Source organism: Ooceraea biroi, chromosome 1 (genome assembly GCF_003672135.1).
Source record: "Ooceraea biroi isolate clonal line C1 chromosome 1, Obir_v5.4, whole genome shotgun sequence".
Classification (NCBI taxonomy): Eukaryota; Metazoa; Arthropoda; class Insecta; order Hymenoptera; family Formicidae; genus Ooceraea; species Ooceraea biroi.
In genome coordinates this window covers 11,121,221-11,148,645 of record NC_039506.1, presented here as the reverse complement: position 1 = coordinate 11,148,645, position 27,425 = coordinate 11,121,221, and the positions used below count along the sequence as shown (strand labels likewise).

Genomic DNA, 27,425 nt, shown 5'->3' with positions numbered 1-27,425 from the left:
CCCTAATATATATATGTTTTATACACAGTTTCTTATAAAATACATATACAAGTAAAAATTAATATTACACTTATTGCATAACTAATGTATAATAATATTACAATAGTTACATGGTGAAATTTGCAGTCGCACTGCAAAGTGCCGCTACGTCGTATCGCTACTACTCAGACCATTTTTTTGATCCAGCTTATTCGCATTAGTTTTAACTGTGTATATGAAGAAACTTAGAGCTTCCTTCTCCACTACCGGGATAGTCTTGAAATGCTTCATCAGAGTCTGTAACAATAATCCGATACCTTGTAATTCTTGAGAGTATAATCATTAGAATGGTATAACAAAATAACAAAAACCATAAATATTATTCAGGAAACATCTCCGTGCATAACACGATATTTATATACCTTAAACATTTATGTTGATTAAATTATATCCTTTAAGATATTTATATATCTCCTTATATATATAAATATATTTTTATATATTTATATAATTATATTTATATTCAGTACTGCATTAGCATCATGCGTACGCGAAATAAGAAAATGGTAGTAGAGAAGAAAATAATACTTACATCCGCTAACTGAGCCTTATTGAGACCAGGACGTGTAGGTACTTTATAGTGCCTTTTGTATCGCCTCAAAGTCCCGACTTGTAACTGGAAAAGATCGACTTCAGGAAGATCGTTGTCGGTTTCACCAGAGTCCTCCTCGGAGTCTTTACGCCTGCGTTGCTGTTGCTGCTTGGTTCTCGCACACTGGATTACTTGTTTGTGATAATCACAGATGTATATGTGTCGTGCCTGTACACATTGTATCCAAACGCAAAGCATTAGAATAATAATAAAATTATAAATCTACATAATATATGCAAAGCGTCACAATTGCCAAAGCACTTTGCTGTATGATCACTATCTCCGTTTCTGAATAGAAATCAGCTGTTTGCATGTGACAATAATGCCTTCTAATAATCAAAGAACTTTTAATATAAATACATAATTAATATAAAATTTCCTTATAAAAAGAATGTTATTGTTTGCACCATATTAGTGAATCTTCTCGTTGCAACAAATTTATAGAAATATTTATGCAATGTTACTCCACAATTTTAAATTGAAATGTAAGTTCATGAAAGATAATAACCACTTGGCATGTTATTTAACATGCATAACATGTTATTTGAGTAGTCACAAAGTACAATTTATTAACAATGTCTCATAATACTTCATTTTCCTTAGAATATGTTACATGGAACAACAGTCTTGATGCGTCACTGTTGATGCTTCATATATCTCAAATATATCCATCACTCTTACTATTCTAGTAATTATATTTTTCAATATTACGATAGACGCAAAAAGATCAGCATAATTAACTGGAATCCTGGTAAATATCGCTGAAACGTCGCAAAATGCCATTGCTACTCCGGTTCTCGTGAAAGTAAAGAATCGAAACGCGTGCGTGTAGAAAGTTTAGCTCGTGTGCGAATTTACTCCTATTTACGCGCATACGGACCATGTGATCGAGATTGAGCTTGAGCCGCCGCTGAGTGACGGTCTTCTGGATGCGTTTGCTGTAGGACGCGTTACCAGCCGGACGTGAGCATCGCTCTCCCTCGTCGACCAGGCAGCAGATCTGGTCGGCTGCCCCACGGGAGTCTTCCTCGCCGGTGCTGAAGCCGTTCATCCTGCCTCGCTGCTGATAACGGTCGCGATTACCTCGCTCGCCTCGTTACGTGCCCGGTAACTTCGTCGGCGACGCCGACGACGACGACGATTGGCGTGGCCGGCGTGTCAAAAGTCGAGCGTAGCACAGCCGGCAGCTGCGACGAGGCGACGATGACGAGAGAAACAGCGACACACCAAGCGATCACGCTCGCTCATAATTTCCTCTCGCGCGCGCTCAACCTGAGACTCGGAGCGTTTTTTTTTTACCTACAAAACTCTTATAAGTCGGTCCCTCCCTTCTGGGACGCGGTTCGAGTATCCTCGAGTATTAAGCACCGGGCAGAGGACCGCAGACCGCACTACGCCGGTTACAACACCGTGGAGCGCTCGCTCGCTCGCGCGAAACGCGGTGTCTCGGCAACTTCACGCGACTGTTCAGGAGAGCCCGTCGCCGAGCAGAGCTAGTCTCGTGGAACAAGTACGTGATTCTCGCACGTTGTTTCTGATTAAACTACACCGACGATCGTCTGGTGTTACGCTGCTCGCGACGCACGCAACGCACAATCACAGGTGCGATTTACTTTCCGCAGAGAAGTTTACTGTTTATCAGTTTGCTGCGATCGCTATTGCGACGCCAACATCACTTGACGACAACAGGAACAAGAATGACGGTCACTCCAACCGATACGCATCACGATCCGTTTTCGACTGCGCGTCGCAACTCTGCAAGCAGTGTTTTGACTACGCTATCAATGTTCCCAGATCCGTGCAGTTTTGATGAATCGACACGCATGCGCGTGTCTCCCTTCCTACTTTACCAGCGTCATCGCACTAGTAAACCAATGAGTGCACCCGAGGCATATTCAGCGAGTACGATGTTGTTTCTAGACTGTAGTCCAGTTAGCACTGCGAATGCTACAAAACACTTTTTATCCTTGTTTTTTTTCAAATAAATAAAAGGATGAGAAGTGTTTTTGCAGCATTCGCAGCCTTAGATACTTGTGCATCATGACTCTGAACGAAGGCGACGACTATCGACCTTCGTGCGCATCTTCTGAAATGCATTAAACGTAAATTGCGAAGTTGCTATCTACACTTGTCGCCATTTTGATTATTTAGGTAGAATTTATTTGAAAAATTAATTCAACGCATTCATTTGTTTCGTTCTCCGAGCACGTTTTGTACTAGACATAAAAAGGTAAGGAAGCGCCGGCAAAATGAGTCTTGTGCTGCAGTATCAGGTTTTGACCGCAGAAAAAATAAATGCAAGGAAGGAAAGCGCAAATAAACTTAAAAGACTTATTATTTTAATATCAATAGCGATAAAGATAACACGCATCTTTTGTATGGGTTCAGTATAATTTTACATCAAGAATCTTATTCGTATACTCATTATTTGCATGTGCTTGAAATTTTACCATTAATCTTTTATTCTTCGAGCAAATAATTAATTTAGATAATTTATTAATTGTTCCTACATCAACGATAAATATCTTAGGTTAGGATACGCAATGTCACTAATTCAAATAATAAATTAATATAATGCATTTGTAATAGCTATTCGATCTATAATACTCTTCCATCTCTCTTTTATGTTAGGAACTAAATATTTGCCTCGTAAAGAAATAAAAATCTGGAAAAATGTATTTTTTGTGTATTACGTTCAAAAACTATTTTTTTGCGTTCCTACGAAAATAATAAATTTAAATTTTAAAACGTACACTTCCTTCGTAAGACAAAACATAAAAAGGACGAAGAAAGAGAGAAACAAATGAACGACGAGCATCACGGCATCAAGCAGGGACTCAAGTTTTCCTTGCGCGTTATTGGTTTTTCCGCGTGATGTTGGCGGTACTGTGTCAACCGTTGCATCGTATCGCGTTCTACGTCAACTGGCGCCATCTGCGATAGAAATAATGCCTAACCTCAACGATCCCGCATAGTCGATCGTGACAATCTGTCGTCGAGCGAAACCTAAATCGACACTCGGGATCGGCCGTTGAAGGTGACGGCTTCCGATAAGGTAATCGCGGTTGTAACGAGTGCGATCGCGTTCGTCGACAAACGAGTGACTTTGCACACATGCATTTTCCCGCCCTTTCGGCCGGCCGACATTTTATCTGGTGGGGGGCAAAAAGAAACGCACCAAACATAAAAGGTCAGCGCTGATTGGCTTACTTTTTGCGGCTTATCTGAAATAAGCCAATGGTAATGGGAGATTTTCCCCGTACACTGGTCGTATGCCGCACAAGTGGCGTGGGGTCGCGATATTCGAAGCTGAAGAATCCTTTTAGCCGTAGCGGATCCCGTTCCAGGTAAGAAAAATCCAAATATTTTTCGTGAATCGCGTTGACAGATCGAGCGGATACCGCGCGGATGCGCCGCACGTATGCCCGCGCCGCCGGGCTCGCCCAATACGAGCGTGTCCGCTGGTTGTAGGCCGCTACCGTGCTGCGTTTATCGTACGTATAGCTTTTATTTCCGCACTACCGTCAGCACACGACAGCAAATGGCTGCCCGGGCGGACGCTACGCGCGCGTACACCTTGCCGTCACGTCGTTTCGTCGCGCGTTATCGAGATATCGTACGACAAACAAACGACGGTGAGCTTTGCTGTGTGGTTACGCGTATCGCTGAGGAGCCGCGGAGACGCTCGCCGTCGCGGTCGTCGCCGCCACCGCCACCGCCGCCGCTCGCTCGCCTTGCCTCGCTCGTTTGCTCCGCTGCGTCAACGACGTTGACGTCAAGGCTACGTGCAACGTGTAGGCGACGTCTCGCAATTTTTCGTTGCTCGTTGCCTTGCCATGCATCGGATCGGCGATCGGGTCTCTCAGGGGTCACGAGACGCGTCCATTGTCGGAAAGTCAGCTGCACTCTCGCGCGGTCATCGCTTCACCATGCATGGCGCGACATATCGGGACGCGCCGCCAGCCGTTTTCCCGCCGCCCCGATCCTCCGTCGAGAGCTGTCACGAGAGCGAGCGAGCGAACGAAAAATCTCATCTCGAGCTTTCCGAGGAAAATCGACGCGTCTCTCTCCTCTCGCGTCCCGCCCTTTCTTCCGCCCATAGCTTAAATTATTTTTCTCCGCGATATATACGCTCGTTTGTGCCAGCGGAATGTCGCGATGCGCTCACGATCGAGCAGCGAGTTGGCGGGAGTAGAGCGGAGGGAGAGATAGAAGAACATAACACGAGGAAGAAAGAGAGAGAGAGAGAGAGTGTGTGTGTGTGTGTGCGCGCGCGCGAGCGAGTGAGAGAGAGAGAGAGAGAGGTGTTTACACGTAGGCGTTTCTCTTGCCGATGGTGCATCTCGCGCGCGCGATGCGCGGCGTAGCATAAAGGTGCATCCAGACTTGTGACTCGTCACGATTGTGCGTTGCATCGCCGCATGACGTTAGAAACGATGGTAGGTTGCGACATTACGGCCACGTATCGGTTGTCAGCCGTCACTGTGCCGCGCGAATCCTGACTGATATCCTGATAAATACGCGGTACGTACGCAGTGTGTTAGCGATATATTTTTACGTAAAGCGTCGCTCCGCTATGCGGGGCATTTTTTTAACGTGTACGAGTCTGGACGTGACTTGATCGTGCGACGGCAGTGGAGGCGCCAAAAGCGAGCGTGTCGTCAGTTGACTCGCTTGACGTTTTTATTCGATCCACCAGTCGTCGTCCGACGTGATCTCTCGCGCGTCCGAAATAAATGTTTTCCGTTTTCGTGACACCATAGGTTCATACTTTTTGACTGCATTTGCCTTACACTTTCGATCGTTTTTCTTTCTCTCTCGTTAATGAATGATTAATTATACATATATATATAAATATATACACACGTAAGAACTCGGTATAGTTTGCTGTATTTTAGTTTGTGATAATTTTCGTAGAGGGCATTGCAGAACGTGTGATATTCAAGAAATATTGGTATTCTGTTTTTCAATGAATATGTATACACTAACGTGTGAATCTTCCATTGTGTGGTAGAGTTTTATTCATGGGAAGACCGTTACAGATGTAACAGACGTGAATCTCTAATTTTGCAAATTAAATTATTAAAATTAAACAAGTTGGAATTGAAACTGTCATAAATTATCTTGTAAATTTTTCGTTTCTACTTATCACTTGTCATTTTTACTTTCTTATCTTAAATGTAACGTAACGTAAGTGTAAGAATGCAGCTAAAAGAACACAAAAATCTCGTGTAAAAAAGGTTTCTATATTCACGCGATTAATGAACGTGTGATGTTCACGAAATCGGAACCGAAATGGCGCAATGTAGTGTAATTCCGTAATCAAATTAGGTTGTGATGGACAAGCAAAACTACTCTCTCAAGTGAACAAGTTACAATCAGTGGATTTATTTTCCGTAACATGGAAAACGTGACGACTGACTCGCAAAGAATAGTTTGACGTGAAGATTGTTAAAAATGTTAGTAATAGAAAAGAAGAAACGCGTGTGTGTGTGTGCTATATCCATAAGGCTATTATTATCATGAAGAGAATTTTATGGCTTGTGTCTCAACGACACGCATCCTATTCTCGGTTTTTAATAGTAATCTCTACTGTTGATCCGAGACAGCTTGTTTATAAATGAGTATTCAAGTGTACATCACGATATTGAACTTCGCGGTGGCTTCGAGCCTTGCAAACATTCACGAGCTTTAACCAAGCTTAAAAACTTATACACAGAAAAAACCTAAAAACTCATACACAGAAAAAACTTAAAAACTCATATACGAGCTTTAACCAAGCTTAAAAATACACAGCACGCAATGTAGAGTATGGTCAGTGTTTATCTAGATACAATTATTCAGATTTTCATCTAGATGCGATCATTGTTTATTTGATCTTTTATTTATATAATTAAAATATGTGGCATCTTTATCTGTATCTCAGATAAGAAAAGTAATATATTATGAATATATTTTATGAAACATCTAAGATAACGTAATCAGTGCGCACTGAGTGCAATTTTTCTCAAAAAATATCGCCTATTCGATAAAAGCCTATTAAAACACTGTTAATACATTATATATAATATTCTTATTATATGTAATGTATCACTATTGAAATATATCTCTATTTTCCGTAGTTGCCTCGAGTGTATTATTTTTATATATTTTAAATTGTTTTAAATAATATCTTAAAAGTATCTAGATAAAACACTTAACTAATTCATCTTTTACCTAGATACACTCGAACCGGAATTATCTTTCTCTTATCTGAGATGCATGCTCATATGTTTTATCAAATCTGTATCTAGATTATTTCAAGTTAAACGCAACACTGACTATAGTCTACGTAAAGGGAAACACAGCCGCAAATATTTGTTTCTTACTCGATGCGCAATATCTTCTCGATCGATTATCCACAAAAGCAAAACTTAGTTGGAACAAATCGCATATCTCCCCGCTTCTCGCAGTTTTACTTCTTCATTCGTTTTGGATAAACGATTTTCCGTCGGATGTGCCAAGAATTAGAATTTAAAATTAGGAATGGAGAAAAATTGCATCACCGACATATAAATAAAATACGCGCATATTCTATATCTTGTTGCTTTTATATTGTAAAATATTTGCTTAAAAATCTTTTTACTGAAATCATGTCGCAATTACGCTTTTTTGACGGAATTATTGGAATTTCGCGCAAAACTAGTTTAGAACAACGATTAGAAACGTTATTCTGTAATATTTAATTGCAAGTTTCTCTTAATTATACGAAGCAGGTTTTCTCTTATTTTTTAAGTCATGAGCAATCATTTGAGCAATGGCGGATTAAGAAGCATTTGACAATTAAATTTCAACTCGGTCAAAACGTACGTGTTGCCGTATTTTGTTTCAATTGCATGGTAAAAAGCGCACCGACAGGGCGCGACAATTGTACTGCCACATGGCACGATTCGAAGCTTTCGAAAGGCAGATGGTACATTTCGGAGGGTTCCCGCCATTGTGATTCCACCGTTTCTGTCTCGCGTGGCCGCTCGCAAACGCATTATATTAGATAAAGAATTACGATACATTACGAAAAAGCAAATGCGCAACATATGTAAGATACACGCACAGAGATGTACACCACAAACGTACAAATCAAATGCGTAACACGCACATATACACACATCGGTTTCCTTTGCACATCTACGATTTAGGATTGATTCTCTCGAAATTTAACAACAAATTCTTATCTCAATCGAAGCAATCGAAAAGATATCAAAAGACGCATTTTTATACCAAGTATATCTTTTAGCAATACATTTATCCTTACAGATATGACTTGAATATTTCAAATTTATTGAAATTTTTCTAGCGATATGATATCCAATGAAATCTATATTAGACAGCTGTAGATAATTTGGTTTTTTGTCGAGTCGAAAATATATTCCGAATTATGAAAGTTGGCGTTTTTTCGGGCGCAATATACAAGTATATTTCGAGTAGATCGGTTAGTCCGGCTCGATCGCTACCAACGTAAACGAAGGATCTCCATTCCATCGTCTCGTTTCCTTGGTGTACTCTATTCTCTGTATTTTGTAATCTCTTATTTCTTTTCCTTTTTGTCTCATTCTGCTAGAAATTCGCTGGTTTCAACATTTTCGTACGTAAATGTATACGTATGTCCGTTCGTTAAGTTGCCAATGCTGGAACCTGGGAATGCGCGATGGCTTTGTCTCTCTTCGTCTTTCTTGTGCCTCCATCCCTCTCACCTCTCTCGCGCTTGTACATCCCCTCTCCTGCGTCTTCTCCTCGTTCTCTTCGTCCCCTCTAACCTCGACAACGCCACCGCTACCTCTGTCTCCCTCGCTTTCCCTGTCTCTTTCGCTCATGCGTCTTATTGACCCGGACCCGGTTCTCTTCTCCTCTCTCTTCGATTCGCGCCGGGTTACCCGCACCGACTCACCCGCCGCCTCACGACGGCAAGGGTTGCTCGGGGGGGGGGGGCGGAAGAGGGGAGGAGGGGATTGCGAGGTAGTAGGAGGGATAGGGAGGACAGGTCCGACGCACAGGTTCCGCGATATACATTTTCATTTCATCTTTCTATCAAAGATAGAGAAAGAGAGAAACAGAAAGAAAAAGAAAAGAGCAACGCGCTCTCGGGGAGGGAGGGGTCAGGAAAAATTTCGGCCATTCCCCCGAGGCCGTCGATCGGCCAGCTTCTCTATCCGGTTCGCGCGAGTCGGAATTCACGATATTCGCAACTTCACAAGCGAGATCGCGAGGAAATTAGTATGACGTGAGGATACATCGTCAAGAGCAGCGCGCGCGCGCGTCACATTCTTGCGACTGTTGATCAGTAAAGAGATAATGAGCAATACAAGAGGGAAGGAAAAAGCGAGCGAGTAGCCGTACAGTGACAAATTGAAACTCATTGCGCCCCTTAAGTTGTAACGCGAATCGGACGCTGCATCCCTTCGAATAATGAAAAATCTATGTATTCTTTCTTCTAATTATGATTATGGCGCAAGCGAACCGTTTAAAGTGAGGGTCGATTTGCAGTTAACGACATGATCCGAAACTATGCTGAAAATTCTAATGATTTTACGTGAAATTTTACGAAAAATATTTCTTTCAAGGTGGTGTGCGATACTTCACATAACTAGTCGAGTTTGTACGTAAACCGACTCTGATCCGTTCCGTTTCGTTGGAGCATGATTCAGGTCCGCGTAGTTGATCCTTGGGGGGACATTCTTCGCGGAATGAGAAATTTCGGTGCCTTTGAAGGTTCTTCCGTATCGACCGACAAGGAGCGGTTCGCCGCCGGTCGGTAAGGATAACGACGCGTGTCCTCATCCTTGCGCGTACGTACGAGCGGGAAAAAGGGCGTACGACGAACGAAAAGCAGGAAGCGTCACTTGTCCAATGTGGGGCAAATTCCACCGAGTTAGCGAGAGAGCGTTGTAGCAGTGTAACAAAACTAAGAAGGGTAAAAAAAAAGAGAAGAAAGAGAAAGAGAAACAACGAAAAAGGGGGAGAGAAAGAGAACGACAACGAGGAATCAACCAGTCGGTCGCGGTAGATACGTCTCTCCTCTCTTTTTTTCCTTTTCTTTCCGCGTGCTTCTCTTTCTCTGCCTAAAAGTTGACCTCGAGTTTCAAGGGTAGAGAAGGGTTCGCAGTCGTTGTACCCCTCTGCATCCCACTCCTCCCCTCTTTCAATATCTTACGCGAGGGACTATAGCGCGCGGCTCTCTCGAATTCTCTACGAACGGAGAGAGAACGAACGGAAGAGGAGAAAGCGACGTTGCCTGTAGCGCAACGGTGGTAGACTCCCGCCATCCCCACCGGCGGCATGACGCCGTTCGATTGGCCGGCGCGCTTAGGTTCTCCTTTGTGAGCGGGCGGGTGAAAGCGTGCTTGGCAACGTCGCGAGTTTGCCGGCGTCCGCTGGAAGGAAGGCTAAACTGGTACGGGTGTACAAGCGAGAGAGACAGAGAGAAAGAGAGGGACAGAAAGAAGGATAGAGATGGCGAGAAGCGGCGAACGAGACAGCCGGTAGAGGGTAGTGGGGAGGGCGGCAGGGAAAACTGAGAGAAGGAGAGAGAAAGAGAGGAACAGGGAAAGAGAGAAAGAGAGATCGTATGAGCGCGTCCAGGCGGTCCGTTCTCGCCAGGTTCGCCCTCTGTGTGTGCGACGTCGCGTGTAGTGAGTCGGTAGAGGCAAGAGAGAAGCGAGTCTCGCGCGCGCGTATGCTTCTCCAATGTGAAAAAGCTATTACTACTACTACCACTACGGGCTGCTGTTGCTACTAATACCACTACTATCGCCACCATCGTCATCGTCAGCGGCGTGCTCGTCGGACGTGCCGGCGTCGCTTCGCTTCGCGTCGCGTCGCGCCGCGCCAAACCAAGCTAAACCAAGCCAAGCCGCCGAATCGCCGCGAATCGCGAGCCGTGTGCGTGTAACGCGCGATAGGAAACTCCTGTAGACGCGCGTGATGCGCCTCTTGCGTCGCGCTTAAGCGTCATAGACGCTGTATATCATCGTTGTTTTCGTCGAAATTTTATTACTGTTGTATCGAGCTCCAACATTATATCAAGGACGCGGAGTATTATATATCCGTATCCTTCGACGACGCCGCTGTTGGAAGAAGGAACCACCGTGGCCGTCGAACGAGCGGGTCTCGCCACGGGACAGTACAGTGGGAGGGAGTGAAATAGATAAACGGGCTTGAGGGAGACAGAGAGAGAGACGAAGAAAAAGAAGGGAAGGAAAGAAGGCGGGAGAGAAAGAGAGACGAAGCGTCGTGAGCGTTCGACGTCGTTGCTTCTCGTCGTCGATGGTGGGGAGACAGAGGGAAAAAGAAAGAGCTAGAGGGGGAGAGAGAGAGCGCCCTCCCCTACCCACCCGCCCGCTTGCCTCTTCTACCCGCCGCCGTACCTACTCACGGAGCTAACGAACGGTCGAGCGTAGCGTCGAGTAGACCGCATCCCAAGTATAACGTACCGTACGAATATTCACGGGAACTGAACTAAGCGCGCGCTCGCGACACACGTTCTACGCACTTATCAAACGAGAGGGCAAGACGAACGCGGTGGTCATTGTCGTGTGGAAATGACCACGAGCAACGTATAACACGGTGTTTGGTATTTGTGGTAGTGCAACCACCATCGGCCGGCTGAACGCGACAGTGTCGTGTGACAGTGAAGAACGCATTGAACGCGTGCGTGCGTGCGGTGCGTGGTCTCTCCTATCCGACACCTAAGCGTTGGTACTAGCGAGTTCCCAAGTGCGCGAATGTGAGACAGACTTCTTCTTCGTGCACGACCGAGAAAGAGAGAGAGAGAGAGGGAGAGAGAGATAGTCACACCGTTGTGTGCACTGTGCGTGCACGCGAGATGTTACCGAGTATGAGCGTGCGAGCGCGCGCGTGTGCGTGTGAGTACTAGAGAGAGAAAGAGATAAAGAGAGTGAGGGAGGGAGAGAAAGAGAGAGAGAGAGAGAGAGGGAGTGAGAGAAAGGGAACGCTAGCGCGTGCATGTGTGCGCGCAATTCCTCCGTGCATCCTTCTTTCTCTCGCCGTGTGGTGCCCACCAGTGGGTAAAACGAGAGACTGAGGTGACGGACAAACGGACGTACTTGCGTGTCCGATATGTCGGAACACCACCGCGTGGCCGGTGGCTGGGGCACCGCGAGCCCGGGTAACCGAGAGGATGCCTCTGGCGGTGCCGCCTGGTGGCCTTCGAGCTTGAACGCCGTCTCGACCGATCAGCAACAACAGCAGCAGCAGCAGCAGCAACAGCAGCAGCAGCAGCAGCAGCAAAATCTGCATCAGCATCTGATGAATCAACAGCAGCAGCAGCAACTCGCTCAACAGCAACAGCAGTCGCAACACCATCCAGATATCGTCCGAAGTACTGCCGCCGCAGCGAGCCAACAGCTCTTCTCCTACAAAATGGCCTCCAGCTTCCAGAATCCGGCCACCACCGGCACGGCGTCGAGTCCGGTGTCGACGTCCACGCCGGTCGGCGGCGGCGCCGCGTGCATGAGGGGAGGATACGATTATAGGCTCGGAACGGCGCCTGGTCCTGGACAAGGCGCCGTCGCTGCCGGTGGTGGCGGCGGTGCGGGTACCGGTGGTGGCGGTGGCGCCGGTGCTGCCGGTGTACCCGGCACACCTTCCGCACCGCCCGGCGTACAGTGGTGGTATCCAGGCGGAGTCATGGACGCCGCCGCCGCTCAGAACAACCTGCATCAGCAATTGCAGGGTCAGCAGCAACAACAGCAGCAGCAGCAGCAACATCTTTCGCCCATTACTACGCAAACGTCCACGCCCCCCGTTATGTCCCCGGTATGTTGCGAAGTACGAGTACGACATAGCACCGCCCCCTCAAACACGAAAAGTTTCCCTTTTTCGAACGGCCTTTTTCCTCGAAGCGCCGCGCCACGTCGTTTTCTCCTCTTTTATGCCTTCGTGACACTTTGGGCGTTCTCATAAATGCCTTCCCGTTACCCAGATGCCCAGTTTTCGATTCATGTATCGTGTACATTTGGGTATTTGTGTCCGGCGTCCTCTCAATGAACAGGCGGGCGACCAAAAAAGCACGACGATTGGCAATCAACTCGCTTGAGCTCGCCGTGTCTTTTCATTCTTAAATATCAAATTGGGAAACGAAATAAGGCAATTACTCTGTCTTGTTACAAGTTTAGAGACACAGTGAATCGGATTTAGCTAAAATTACAAACGGAAGACTCTGAGACCGATGCAGGCCTTCTGTTTCGCAGATCGAATCTACGTCGGACAGTCTCAATCTAAGAACCGGCTATCCGGTAACGGGATGGCGTTTACACCTTTGTATCGCGTTGTAGTAGTAGGTATACGTAGCCCGAAACGCGACGACCTCGCTCTGCACCCTTCCCTCTTCTTTCCTCTTGCTTGCTGGCCTTTCGGCCGCTTTCGCGCGCGCGGCAAACGAGCGGTTGACTATAATGTGGAGAGAGAAAGAAAGAGAGAAATATATATATATATATATGTATGTATCTATATATATGTACTTGGTCCGACCAAATGGCCACGCGGCACTTTTGACAACTTTTCCAGCCGACTCTAAACGCGGGAATCTGTTCTTTTCAATTATATCTTCGCATACTTTTTCTACTTAACTAGATATGTATTTGCGAGCTTTAATATTTTTCGTTTTTTTATGTAGAAAAATACCTTTTTAGATAGTTTTCGAATCGTAGAACAATTTTTAAGGTGTTCTCTCTCATGAGTCACCAAGGAAACTTTTATATAATGAAATCTGCGTCTGTTTTTAGCATTCGTTTGCTGTTCTTTCGCGCAACGTATTCATCTTAAGAAAAACGGGCTTTATGGTTTTCTCTCTCCGTCCGATGTTGGCAACTGATCTATCTTTGTTGTTTCTTTCTTGGCACGTATTCCGTTGATTTTCTCGCAATCATCGAAAATTGCGTATCGAACACGCCGTTCTTCATTGAGAGATCTCGACAAGAATAACCTTTAATTGACAAAGTGGTATCATCAATAAATCGAATATCTAATGTAATTACGATAATTTAAGAAACTTTGACAGACATGTTTCTTATTAAATTAAGAGATTTCATGATGATTACACCTCGCTCGTAACATTGTGAAAGAACCCACTGTCGGTTAGAAGTTACGATCGCAATCGATAATATATTGAAACAATGAGATACATTGAAATTTCTTCGGTTGCACTCGGAATGAACTTTGATAGGCAACGAAGAGGAGGTGATCTATTCCTGCGAATTGCGATAATTGTGAAAAACATCGCGTGCATATGTATGTTCATGTGTTTCTTCGTATCTCTTTGTATCCGAACGAGTTTAAATTGCAAGGAATTGCAGCCCGTGGAAATTTCACGTGCATTATCTACATTAGAGATTTTGCAAACGTAGAAGTAACAATATCCTAGAAAGAGAGAAATATTGCTAAGCAAAAGAATGTTTATTTTGCTTCATCTTGTGTGTTGGAATTTGCCGATCTGGTGATCTTGACCAATCGCTGATGGTAAAAAGAGTAGGAAAGAGAGCAATTCCGGATGACGATGAGCTAAGCAATTTGTACGTTGATCTTGGAAATGGAACGGCGTAATACAAATCAGATATGGAATACGTCTCTCTCTGACAAGATTTTCCATAACTTAAAATTTTCTTTGTCTTGTTGGGTGGTCGTTCGAGTCGGTTTTCCTCAATAGATTTACACAGCATTGTAGCCTGTGTGTAAAGGCAATATCTCGACTCAAAAATGTTTCTCGGAGCAATTCGCGTATCTCTTTATCGTTGAAAAGGACAAACGATCGCTTGATTTACGTGATTTCTTACTTGACTCAGTCGATTCAGTCGACACTTTAAGACACGACAATGGAGGTAGGGGTTCAGAATCTGCCCGGTATCCTCGTACAAACCGAAAAGTGCACTCTTGTTCTCAGTACACTACTTAATTCTATTCCATCAACGGCAGATTTTACGATGTGGGGGAACAAACATATCGTAGGAAAAATTGGTCTTCTGCAATTTGAATGTGTAGCCCAATATGGTAAAAGACCAGAAAATCATTAATTGCCGTATCGGCGGCGTGCAAGTAAAGTGAACACCGATTTTCGCGCGTTTCGTCGTCAGCGTTCTCGTCCTGGCTCGCGCGCGCGGCTCTCTCGCCCCGCCGTGTCCGCGTCCGTCCGCCCGTCCGTACATCCGCCGTCCGCTATTGATTCCGGGTTTCATGCGGCCTTCTTCGTAAGTGCGTTCGCGTTCGGCGAGACCGGCTGCGCCGGTCGCTTTGGTATCTGGAACCTTTTCATTTCTCTTCCGTGATTTAACCAACGTCGAAAAAGTGTCGAAATATCCGTTTTCAGTAGCACTGTTGTGTACCTCCTGTACACTCGGTAAAGAATGAGTTCACACATCTTGGCAAAAAAATGAGGAAGAGTGGAAAGTTAAACAGAACGGAATTTTATTACGAAGTTGATCAACATAGAAAACAGAAATATTCTCTAGTCGATTATATTGAAAGAGATTCGTTGTCACATTAAAATTAAAATTAAAAATTAAACTTCCGTACAACTAATATTTCTAGTTTTTAGATACTTGGGAAATACACGAGGCTTCGCGATTATTTACGCTTCTCACATTTTTATGCATTTTTGTTTCAAAGTAGTAATGGAATTGATCTTTTCTAAGCTACAAATTTCATGAAGATTCGAGGTTGCCAACTTCACGTAGTAATGCTTCGATTTTATTTATCCGTGTTGGCAATGATATCGAGAATATCGGGATCACGTGCGATTTTCTCGTGAGATCATGAACAAATAATCGGACTTATAATATAAGAAAGCGGAATCCTGTTCGAGATATATGCTACATGAAAGTTACATGTATGAAAGTTTATGATAAATGATCCGTCCGATTACGTACTTTCGCGATGATAATTCTTTAAAAAGAATGACGCGATTTTACGTGATATTTTATTCGGAAATTTCTTAGAATTTTCAAAGTATTTCAAAATATTTGAGGAATAGAAACAAATGTAGGAAATGAAATTTGTAAAATGAGAAGTAACGAGTATATTTTCTAAACTAGAATCGAGTGTTAACTTTTTAATGATATTGCCATGTTAAAAAGTAAATTATATTCTTCATTTATTTATTATGTATTATATAAAAATTCTAATATTGCTTAATATTTTATATAATTATCATATTTGTTTACTGTAAATACATTATACGTGAAAGGATAGAAACATTAATTTCTATTAGATACACGATGTGTAAGAAGGTTAGAAATAAATTTATTGATTTAGCATAAACATTGCGCTGATTAAGAGAAATGTATTTCGATTCTTCATTTACATTCCAGTTTTCACATGATAGGTGTTTTATTAAAATATTTCTAAAACTTACCCTAGCATGGATGCGCGTTATTGAATGCCAAAACTTTAATGCTAAGGTCATTTTTTGCAAACAGTTTTTAACGAGTACACGAGTTCGACAATGAGAGTACACGTGTTTCAAACTTTAGTGTACAGTTGAAAGTAATCTTCGAAAGTAAAAACGGTTGTCTATTGTTCAATTGGTAAGAAGTCACCTTCGTGTAATACTTAGAAAGGAACGTAGAAGATTACAGAGGAAATTCGTTTCTTATTTACTTTTATCCTCATAAACGTAATTTCCATTCGGATAAAGCGAATAAGACTAAAACAAGGAAATTATTCTCTAGATCATTCTTTGTTAATACATTGATTTATAAATGCGAAATCATTATTCATTTTATTACTCTCAAATGAATGTTAAATTTGGAGGCATTACAGTTGTGATGCAATACGCATGTACAATGCGTATTGCGAAATTTTTTACTGAAAAACATAATGTTTGCCCACTTTCCATTTCGGCGGATTAATAAAATCCGCGCGTATTCACGACGAAAGTATTTTGGGAATGGGAGCATCGATAGGAATACCTGCCGAACAAACAAGACCGCTCGGAACTCCTTTTGATTGACGTTCATAGGAAAGATAGCACAACGTAAACATCTGGCCTCTATTATAAGTCGATTGTTCGGTTAATTTTATTTCTATCCCCGCGAATATAGAAGATCGTACATCGTAATACAACGCCTGCGACCCACGAGAGGCATAAATTTTTAATCCGTTGCATATATCGCAGCGTGTCTATAGAATGTTGCATGGCAAAGTGCGCTACTGCGGGAAAGCGAGAGAGAAAATAACGCGTTCGCTCGATAGAGAGAAATTTCCCGTAATTAAAATATCTTTTTACATTTGTTATTTTTAGATTATTACTACGTAGGTAAAATAGCTTTAAGAACGTTTATTCCCAGGCACCAGGATTTTAATTAATTAATTACATTGAGACATAATTAATTAATTAAGCCAGATATATTTTATGTAATGCGATATATTGGGCCGCGCCATGAATAATGTGAGTTTTCCCTCAGATCGCTATCGCTATTTTTCGATTTCGAACGTACGAAAGCGCAGTTACGCGCCTCGGGCAAGAGCAAGGCTTCCGTTTTGTTTGCAAAAAAATCTCCAAAAGTAATGCGAGATACTCGCATTACTTATGGAGCGGCTCAATACCATTTTCGATTCTACATAGTAGTTATTTTGCCGGCAGATCTCACATCCGCACGTAGGTCAACTAGATTTCCGATTATTTCTGCAGGTACGTGGTAACTATTATTATCCGGAGTAATAACGGTCGGTATATTGTACGTATAGTACAGGTACATATAATGATACGTCATATTCGAAGACTTCAGACAGCGCACAACCAACTTTACATAAATATGTTACATGGTATAAGTGTACAAACTGTAAATCTCGCGCGAGCTGCGCTTTGTAAGCATACGCAGTCGTTAAAGTGAATCTTGCGCATGTAACTTGCACACATGTTTCTTCAAAGACTACTTTTGACTTTACAACTTTATTGATTCTTCGTCCATGACGAAGTTTAAGAGAACGATATTTTATTCTTCTAGTGCGTCTATAGATGACTTCATGCAAGCTGTTACAAAATTCATCGTGTTAGTTTAAATAGATGTATATATTTTGTGCAGTCGAATTATGTGGGGCCATTTATTATACCTAGTATTTCGCATCTGATAACATGTGTATAATTAATAACTTAACTTGTAATTTATCGCGTTATTTCCTGTTTTGAAATGGCTTAATAATATAATAAATAAAGTGATGAATTTTGTGACACGCCATGCATGTGTATATAATATAATGTTAATATGTCATAATAACGTAATGATGTTAACAATATTGTCCATCTGTACTATTATTGTGGCACTACATGTAGTAATAACGACGTGATAATTACATACATAATGATAATAATATATCGTATAATATTAATATTGTGCACGTACGTACAATATAATGACCATTGTTACTTGGCAAAATCAAAAACTCGCGTTTGTACGGCGAGCATTGTTACGTGTGTCTCATTGTCAATGTGAGATCGCGGGCCCCGCAGCCGTTCATTAATTTAACACGCAAGTCGTATTACGTAAAGTGCGTAACGACACGTCTCAGTTATCGCAAATAATTTGCTAAATTTGCTCGTGCCAAGTTTGAGTAACTAGCCTTTTGCATTTTGTCATCTCTCTGCAAATCTCCGTGAGATTTCCATAATTGCTCCTTCTCGCGCTTTAGTAACACGCGATGAAATTTCCTTCTCATTTTTTATGCAATATGCGATACGACAATTACGTCTTTGCATAATATACACGAATTCTCCTATCTATTTCAAGAATTATAAATTTCTATTTTTTTTACATCAATTACATCTTTTTAATGTGAAATCTTGGAATTTAAACATCTGATATAAAGACAGAAAAGTATCATTGTCATAATGACCATTGTTATTATTTTAAGATCTAAACTTGTTTTCGTATACAGAGATAGAAAGTATTGTTATTATTAAAAGCGAGTCTCTCGAGTTACTTTTTACGGCAGCAATTTGCATTGTAGATCATTTGCTTGGGTTTCAGCACCAAATACTACCGCAAAATAATCTTCAACAAAATAACGCTCAGAGTCTGCAGCGGGACAATATGCCGAGAGGAAAAGATTCAAAGCCAAGAGGACGGATGACAGCGTACGCATTCTTCGTCCAGACATGTCGCCAAGAGCACAAAAAGAAGCATCCCGAGGAGAAGATCGTCTTCCGGGAGTTCTCCAAAAAATGTGCAATGAGATGGAAGGTGAGATTCCCTCAGACTTGAATTATTTATTCTAATACATTTTTTTCTTGTTAAAAAGATACTCTTTGTTTTATATATAGATATTAACAATACTATATGTAAATATGCAATGTTAAAACTTAATCACATATAAATGTGTGCAAATAATTATTAAAGGCAATCTCTTATGAAGAGAATTCTTGTGTAATAGAACTCTGAAGAAATCGCATATTTTATGAAAGTCGAACTTGCAGCATCAGTTTCACGGTTGGAAGTAAAAAGCGAGAGCGAGAGGCGTAATATTCTGTCGAAAGTTTTGCGAATTTTACGATATCTACTATGATCTGTGACTGTGAATAAACATGTGCGTTAAACATTACGTGCAGGCAGGACACTTGTATTATTACAAATAAGACGCTCAGCTTTATTTAAATTGACAGTCTATTTCAGCCGTATAATTGATATTATTAATAAATTAATATAATTATTAATAAAAAATGCGCGTATTAAACTTTCCATGTCATTAAGGAATGAGGAACTTTCTAAACGTGTACTCTATAGTCATACGCATACAATTCATGCCCCACAATTCTCTGGATTCTGAATTAAAGAAACATTTATTCTCCAATAATGAAAAATGTTGAAAAATGTTATTCGATGTATTACATTTATTACATTAGTCGAGGAAATTTGATACAAATGAAATAAAGTTTGAATAATGTACAAAATTTTCTGACTTTGTGATTACTAAGGGGAGATAAAAATATGTTTTATTAATCGGAGTGGAAAATTCTCGGACTAACTATGCAAAAATGGTAATGCTGCGCGTATTTATATATCGAATATTGTGTTATAGACTATGTCAGACATAGAAAAGAAGCGTTTCCATGAAATGGCAGAAAAAGATAAGAAGAGATACGATGCGGAGATGCAGAACTATACACCACCTAAGGGAGAGAATAAGGGCAGGGGCAAGAAACGCAAACACATTAAGGATCTCAATGCGCCAAAAAGATCGCTGTAAGCCTTGTTTGTAGATAACGTTTGTGTAGAAATAAGGGATAATAAAAGTGAAGAATATTCTAGAAAATTTCAAAAATGAATTTTAATAAATTTTCTGGAAATTCGATGTTTAGAGTAAGTTTTTCAAACTGAAAAAGATTAAGGTAACCGTTACTAGTTTTCGCAAAAGAGGAAGTGGTTTAAATCTTTATTGCGCTGTATACTTTTCACATAACTCACAGATACGATTTCACAATTAATTTTATCAGGTCTGCTTTCTTCTGGTTCTGCAACGACGAGCGCGGTAAGGTCAAGATGCTGAACCCCGAATACGGCGTAGGCGATATAGCTAAGGAATTAGGCAAGAAATGGTCGGACGCAGATCCCGAAACCAAATCTAAATACGAGGCTATGGCGGAGAAGGACAAGGCTCGATATGAAAGGGTAAATTTAAATCCAGCAAAACTAAAATCCCTTTTAATCATTGAAACATGTTAGCATATAAAATCAAAGGCGAAATTAGCTTTCTGGTACATCACGACGTATATTCAATAGAATAAATTTCCGAGGTGCTCTTAGGACACTCTCTTTTCCATGTTTTTGCAACAAGGAACTTTTTTTTTCTGTCGCAGGAGATGACGGCGTACAAAAAGAAAATGCAAAACGACGGTGCTCCGACGGTGATGGGAGGAGCGCCGGCGAACCAAAAAAGCGATAGTGAAGAGGAAGGATGGAAGGATGACGACGAATAGCGGATGCACGTCGAAATTTCTTCATCTATCACCCCGTGTCCTTCATCCTGAAAGCATACCTCACCTACTGTACGTACCATTGACCTTAGCGTGAGCGTACTTACACCACCATCACTAGGAGAACAAAGTAACTAACCACCAAGCAACCAAGCCCTCCCAACTACAGTTTCCACAACAATCAATCGCTCTCCCAGTTCTCTCCCTGATTATTTACGGTAATGATAAAGTTATCCGCGATGATTATGATAATTATTTTAAAAAGGAAACCTAGTATGTATGAGTGCTGCTGCGTGAGCGAGAGAGGATCATTGTGTGAGTGAACATTTGTACTTTAACATATTGATAGTAACGATCATGTAAAGTGGCTAGTAGGATAGCGGATGGAAGAAAAAAAGGAAAAGAATCAAGAGGAAAAAAAAAGCAAAAAACCGAAAAGAAAGCGGCGAGCGCCCGCACTTTCTCTACTCGAGCGGAAGAGACGCAGGGGCTCAATCATTGTTTTGACTTTTTGCTCTATCGGCGCTATGTTACAAGCTACATAGCTACATAGTTTACTAATGACGAAGCATCGCGATGTGATGGCTCGTGCGGGACGAGAATCGGAGATGGCTGGCTATTTTACCGAGTTTTTTGAAAAACTAAAAAAAAAAGAAAAAAAAATACGTTCTCGCTTCCTTCGCGTATCGGCGTATACCAGATAAATAATCGAAATTACGGCAACATTTCCAGCGATCTCGTGGGTTTCCCTGTTCCCGGGACGAACGAGTCGCGTCGCGTTGTTGCGAGATATATACTAGTTTCGGGGGTAATTTTGATTTCAGTTCAGTTCATTCGTCGCCAGCGTCGTCGTGATGCATACAGACACGTACATGCAAATCATTGTATATCCTTGTACAGAGAGCTTCGTTTTTTCTTTCGTATATTGTTAGTGGACCGATCATGTTGAACGCGCGTACCGGGGCATGGGACTGCTTATGTGCGCGCTTTTTTTTGTAATTGATTTAACAACCGAGTACATGTCTCTTGTAATAGTTGTAAGTGCGTTTAGTATTAAGTGTATCTTAACACAGACCTGGATTCTTTGCGACTCTCTACGTCTTTTTTTTTAAGCATGCGATTTACTCTTTTTCTTGACACTACACGGCGGTGTTACGAGCTACGAGCCACCACGTGATTGAGCCTTAATTACGTAGCTGATAAGCGATTGCTCGATGCGATGAATCGAATTAAGAGAATTGTGTGTGTGTGTGTGTGTGAGAGAGAGAGAGAGAGAGAAAGAGAACGATAGAGAGAGAAAGAGACGGAGTGCGTGTGCATGTAGCTCGCAGCTTCCATTCGATCGTTGCATATGAGATGTCGCTCTTATACGAGAAGTTGACGTTTTTTAGTGACCATTATCACGTTATACACATCACGTTGAAGTGACACGATTCTTTTACAAAAATACCTTTCAGTTTTTTGCACAGTATGTTTATACATGAATTCTTTTATATAAGTTTCAAATAGAAATTTGTCGGAACGTAGAGAGAAAATTGAGGAATCCAATATACAACTTACTTTTTAATTTTAAAGTCGTTGTGATATTATTGATATTAATAATATTATACGATGATATTAATAATATTGATAATATTATTAACACAATAACAATAGTTATAAGACAATTGTTATAGAAAAAATTTATGTAGTATCACTTCCATGTTTAAGAAGAGTCACATTAACGTGAGAGAAATGAATATTAGCATAGAAAAAATTTAACATATTCACACAATATAATGAAGGAAAATCATGTTTATATACAATTTTAAATCCTTTTTACGTTTAACTTGCTGATTTTTGTGGAACGTATCGATCGAGATAAGATTATTGAGATATTGTATGTTTATTGGGATATTATATATTTTCATATTTTTGAGAAACTCATGGAAAATCATGGAATCTTTTTTAGTTGATATTTATATTATATATACATTTATATATTATTCACATTATACATTTGTATCGTACATGTACTTTTGTTTCCTCGAAAGTAATCTCTGAAAAAAATTGTTGATAAAACCGACATTTCATATGCAAGGGCTAATATTAAATCAAAATTACTGTCACGGTATCCCAGCGCCATGGAGCAGCGGCATCGTCGAGTCCTAATACTTGACAAAACGACGACTGTTGTATATTTCATGAAATTAAAATACCATTTTTTTTATCATAGATACATTCGCGCTGTTTCGGGGCTGCCGGCGGCCTCGTGTAAGCTATCGCCACTGCAGCCACGAAACTATTTTCCTTGTAAGACCACGAAGATGAATTGTAACGCGAAACGATAACGCGATTTCCTGGCACTCATTTTAATAGTAGACATCAAATTTTTGTTCATTAATCCCGAATTTGATTTCAGTAATTAAAGATATCAGCAGAGTCGTTTTTTTTACTTTGTTTTCCTTCTGTCGCTTTTAGCGCATGACAAAAGACAATGTTTTGTACTTTGTTTTCTCTCCGTTCAACTTTTTCTCTCTTTATCTTCTACTCTCTCTCTCTCTCTCTCTCTCTCTCTCTTTTCTCTCTCTTTTCTCTCTCTCTGTTTTTTAGTCGATACTGAAGTGGTCCCTGCCCCTTGCCATCGCCATTCTCCCTCTGACATTCGTTTTTAACTTCAGAAAATAAAAGTAGTAAAGCAAAATACGTTCAAATCTCTCATCTCGAGACTCACGTGAATGATATAACGATCGCCATTTGCTTCGTCGAATCATGTTTCTGGGAGCGAATTAGTAGAAGATAGCTCCCCGCGAAGAAAGGCGTTTCTCTGTCTTGTACTGCCTCGAATCATCTGGTGTACAGCAGGTTGTATTATAATAAATTATTGTGGTTTCTTGTAATATTAACATTCCTAGATCCTATAGCGTGTACAGTGATTCTGATCGCATTCGGGATTAGAGAGGGGAAACGAGAGCAGCCGAGTAATAATATGCTGAGATAAAAAAAAATGAAAAAAGACAGGAAAGGAAAAAAATAGGATCTCACTGGTTTCTTCTTCTTCTACTTCTTCTTCTCTTCATCATCATCGTCGTCGTCGTCGTCGTCGTCGTTGTCGTCGAACGGTAAAAAGGATCTAAACATATAAAGTATATATGTGTAGTAATATATATTTTATATGTTTCTCTGTATTTATTTATCTTGCGCGTGCACATGCATTTATATAAATATATAAATATAAATATATATATTTATATAAATTTTAGAAGCTTCATTATAATTCGACCGACACTTGCACCTCGATATTTGGCTCTCTGAAATCACTATATCACTTCTCTTAAAGTTAAAGTCAAACCTTTCTTTGTCTCCCCTTCCCCCTTTCCTTACTGTTTTTAGGACACATTGGTTCACATTGTCAACGTAAAAGGAAATGATTTTAAATATTGATTGATCGATATATACACGTTCTTACATGTACACACATACACACATGATGAGCAGAACGAATGAAAAGGAACCTGTTTTCTAGAGGAAGTTAGAGGATGCGAATAACAAACGACTGTAAAATATCAAATTGTAATATTTTAATACTGATTTGCAGAGATGTGCATAATTTTAACATATAGCTGATTATAAAAAGAACGAGCGAATTGTAACTGATACTGATATTGTGTGAGGCACGGTATCCGTTCTAGGGAGAGACAACTGAATAAAAAAAAAAGAAAAAAAACGAACGGAGTATTCGAAAAGATCATGACATTAATTTCCTGTGTTATACTACTAGGGGAATTATGATAGTTAAACGAGAAGATATGTTTGTTTTGTATATCTCTTAGGGATAAATAAACTTTTCAAAAAATATCTCGACAACGGCTCTTCTTTCTGGCACAAATTACCCGTTTTCGAATTAATCTAATAACAAAATAATCAAATGTAAACGGATAAATATTTGCACGGTTACCATTATACGATTTGTCATTCCATGATCATTATGTAATTTTATATCTGAATATAAAACAAAATTTTTGTGTTTTCGAGTGAAATATTTCTGAAACTAACGCTATCATAAGGAGTTTAAAAAGATACTTGATGCAATATCGATATAAATTTTTGACTGCAATCATTCCGAACAAGAGTGATCAGTTCGAGAAATTTGGTATGCCAGAAATGATGCCGTTCGTATTATTTCTCTTATCTCGTTCATGCCGAAAGATTGAACAGATAAGAATTAAGGAGAGATGTGACAGATCAAAGTAACAATTAAATTGTAGTTATCTTATATTTAATACTTAACTTTAAGACTCTTAAACACGTCTTATATTTAATACGCAAGAGTTAAACCGTCAAGAACCCAACTGGCTACATTAATCGTTTACTGATTGTTTGTTCTTGTAATTAGAGTTCGCATGTCAAAATATAAACATTGTTTATTGAATATCCCGATAATTCTTGTTAATAACTGTACATTTTTTGTTAAGTTTTTAGTAAGCCGTTACATCTTTTGGAGGATTCTTCACGCTTCAGTATTCGTGATGTCATCAATAATGTTCTATCGTTCAATGTTTTTAATTTATTATGTGTTTAATCGAAGAACTGTTACAATTATGGTTTTCTCAAACTCGTGTTTAGCGAGCAAAGCTGCAAAGAGGATTTTAATTGAAGGTATTAGTTATCGTTTTATGATTTGTTTTAAACTTGGGATCGTCGACCTTCAAACATGTGCCAGATAAGTGCTTTACCATCGTGTGGATCGCTAAAAATCTCCGATCGTTAAGCCTGTACTTAGTTTTTGCGCTCGTCTAAAAGGTTTTTGTTTGAACTGTAGGATTATATATGCCAGCCGTGTGTGATCGTTGTCACAATTTTTACAGCAATATCCAATACGTCGATACGTAAATTTTGTTTATTAAAATATGTCAGCAGGACTCTCGATGCTAGATTGTTCTTACGATTGTTCCTTGCACTTGCTTCGAATCTGATCTGATGAATTATTGGATTTCGCTTCTGATCGTATTCGTTTTAATCTAAAAATAAAATTCTTCGGTAACTCCTCGAGATTCACTTACTCGCTAATTTATGTGCTTGCTAATGCGGCGATTTAATTTGTTTTTACCTGTCTCGTTAAAAACCAATGCGTCAAAATCAGACATTGCATTCAAACAACATCGCCGCATTCTCTTGATGAGCTTAATGCAATATTTAATTTTAATCCATCAATCCAGAATCAAATTTCGTCAATACATTTTTCCATGCTCACATATGCAATCTTCACGAATATTATTTAGCTATATATATTCATCGAATATTTATTTCGGGGTAAAACAGTGGAATACAGAGAGAGAAAAAGCTTCACATCGAAAATTCCACAGAAAATTTAATTAGATAAGCAATAATCTAATCAATTTAACACAATAAAAATTCAAAAAGTCATGGAATGAGTCAAGTAGTTAAATATGTGTACTAATAAATCATGATTGTCAAAATGTTCGATTAAAATCCTGTTAAACGAAAATAACAGGATACCTAAAATTATTGCCGCGAAAAAAAAACATTATCATAACATTATAACATAGCGTATTATCCTTCCCAAGTCTTCCTGAGGTATAAACACATCGTGAATAATCGGTAATGCGAACAGCATTGTGAACATGACTAAATATACATGCGACATCAGAGTGATTAGTTCCAGTACATTTTCGTCCGATAGCTCAAAATATATTAGAAAAATTATGACCCAGACGTGCGCTATTAGATACATTATTATCTCACTGATATGCACTTTAAATTAGTTTGAGCTGCTGCTTGATCCGGCTGGCAAGTCCCGAAATAAAGTTAATGGAATTCAAACTGAGAAATTGCGAAATAATTATTTGAATTCTTAAGATCAATTCACGTAGGATACTACAGATCACACAATGCCCGCGAATGTGACTTGGTTCGTCAGATGTGACTCAAAACAAAACAGATTTCTTATGACGATCAGTTAGACATTGCGTGGGCATATTCGAAAATAGTAAAAGTGTATAAGACGATATTTTCTAAAATAATTTCAAATTAATGAGCGTGCAATTTAAAATATAAATAAAAAATTAAAATAAATAAATATGTATATATTAATCTTATATATAAATATATATATATATATATATACATATATACACGTGTATAATACATATTTATAAATAAGAAAAAAAATTGAAAATATATAAAATAATTATTAATTATTGAATATATAATAATAATAATAATAAATTGAGAATATATCAAATACATAGATAAATATAATGCACAAGTAAATATATTTATTGCAAAAAAATATGCGCTGTCAAACTTTTTTTCATAATATTTTTAATTTTAAACTATTATAATTTATATTAAGTATTATTATTAATTTTTATTTATATTTATGTTATGTATTATTTTATATATTTTCAACCTTTCTACTTATTTCTTATTTATCTTGTACATATAAACATTATTAAAACATATACTATTGATCTTATTTTTATGCAATTTTTATTACAATTTTAGATATAGTAATATGCTAAAAAAAGAGCGAAAGATTGAGAAATAGAAAGAGTGAGTAAGAGAGTAGAGGTACTTATATCCATACAACTTACATAAGCGCATAAACAAATGCATAAGGATTTTGATTGGTCCATTTCCTTAAGCGCGTGCTTTGTAGATCGATGAAATCCCTTATGCATTTATTTATGCGCTTATGCAAATTTGTGTGGATATATTCTAAGGCTAATACATGCTAGGATGACGCAACCTAGTGTATTAAGTTATTAGTAGTCTCTGATGTCACCTGTCTCATTGATTTTATACTATCGCATATATACAACAATTGTTTCATTG

General features: G+C 39.9%; 2 protein-coding genes and 1 long non-coding RNA gene across 4 annotated transcripts; 1 reads left to right on the top strand and 2 right to left on the bottom strand.

The window, feature by feature from the left end:
• Positions 1–8: 8 nt before the first annotated feature.
• LOC105284751 (histone deacetylase complex subunit SAP30 homolog) lies at positions 9–2,410 on the bottom strand. The gene is made up of 3 exons (XM_011348494.3): positions 1,512–2,410; positions 572–799; positions 9–276 (listed from the first exon to the last, which is right to left on the bottom strand). Exons 1-3 carry the CDS (start codon positions 1,680–1,682, stop codon positions 145–147), a joined length of 531 nt encoding a protein of 176 aa, XP_011346796.1. The 5' UTR covers positions 1,683–2,410; the 3' UTR covers positions 9–144.
• A 9,216-nt stretch (positions 2,411–11,626) lies between these two features.
• Positions 11,627–23,467, top strand: LOC105284753 (high mobility group protein DSP1). 2 transcript variants are annotated; one of them, XM_011348496.3, is made up of 6 exons: positions 11,627–12,442; positions 17,262–17,309; positions 18,646–18,858; positions 19,694–19,857; positions 20,109–20,283; positions 20,472–23,467. In XM_011348496.3, the coding sequence occupies exons 1-6, from the start codon at positions 11,744–11,746 to the stop codon at positions 20,589–20,591; spliced, it is 1,419 nt and encodes a 472-aa protein (XP_011346798.1). In that variant the 5' UTR covers positions 11,627–11,743; the 3' UTR covers positions 20,592–23,467. The 2 variants fall into 2 exon arrangements, with proteins under 2 accessions (XP_011346798.1, XP_011346799.1); XM_011348497.3 differs by lacking the exon at positions 17,262–17,309 and having other exon boundaries at positions 11,628–12,442.
• On the bottom strand, positions 21,576–26,652 carry LOC105284752. The gene is made up of 2 exons (XR_894912.2): positions 25,304–26,652; positions 21,576–25,202 (listed from the first exon to the last, which is right to left on the bottom strand). It is a non-coding gene; the product is annotated as an uncharacterized LOC105284752 (long non-coding RNA).
• Between the last annotated feature and the right edge of the window lie 773 nt (positions 26,653–27,425).

Excerpts from the sequence above, each read along its gene's own strand:
- LOC105284751 (XM_011348494.3), bottom strand. The coding sequence starts at position 1,682 with ATGAACGGCTTCAGCACCGGCGAGGAAGACTCCCGTGGGGCAGCCGAC. Across the intron at positions 800-1,511 it reads AGCTCAATCTCGATCACATG|GCACGACACATATACATCTG; the intron begins GTCCGTATGCGC and ends CAATGTGTACAG. Across the intron at positions 277-571 it reads ATAAGGCTCAGTTAGCGGAT|ACTCTGATGAAGCATTTCAA; the intron begins GTAAGTATTATT and ends TTATTGTTACAG.
- LOC105284753 (XM_011348496.3), top strand. The coding sequence starts at position 11,744 with ATGTCGGAACACCACCGCGTGGCCGGTGGCTGGGGCACCGCGAGCCCG. Across the intron at positions 12,443-17,261 it reads CGCCCCCCGTTATGTCCCCG|ATCTCACATCCGCACGTAGG; the intron begins GTATGTTGCGAA and ends TTTTGCCGGCAG. Across the intron at positions 18,859-19,693 it reads AATGTGCAATGAGATGGAAG|ACTATGTCAGACATAGAAAA; the intron begins GTGAGATTCCCT and ends ATTGTGTTATAG.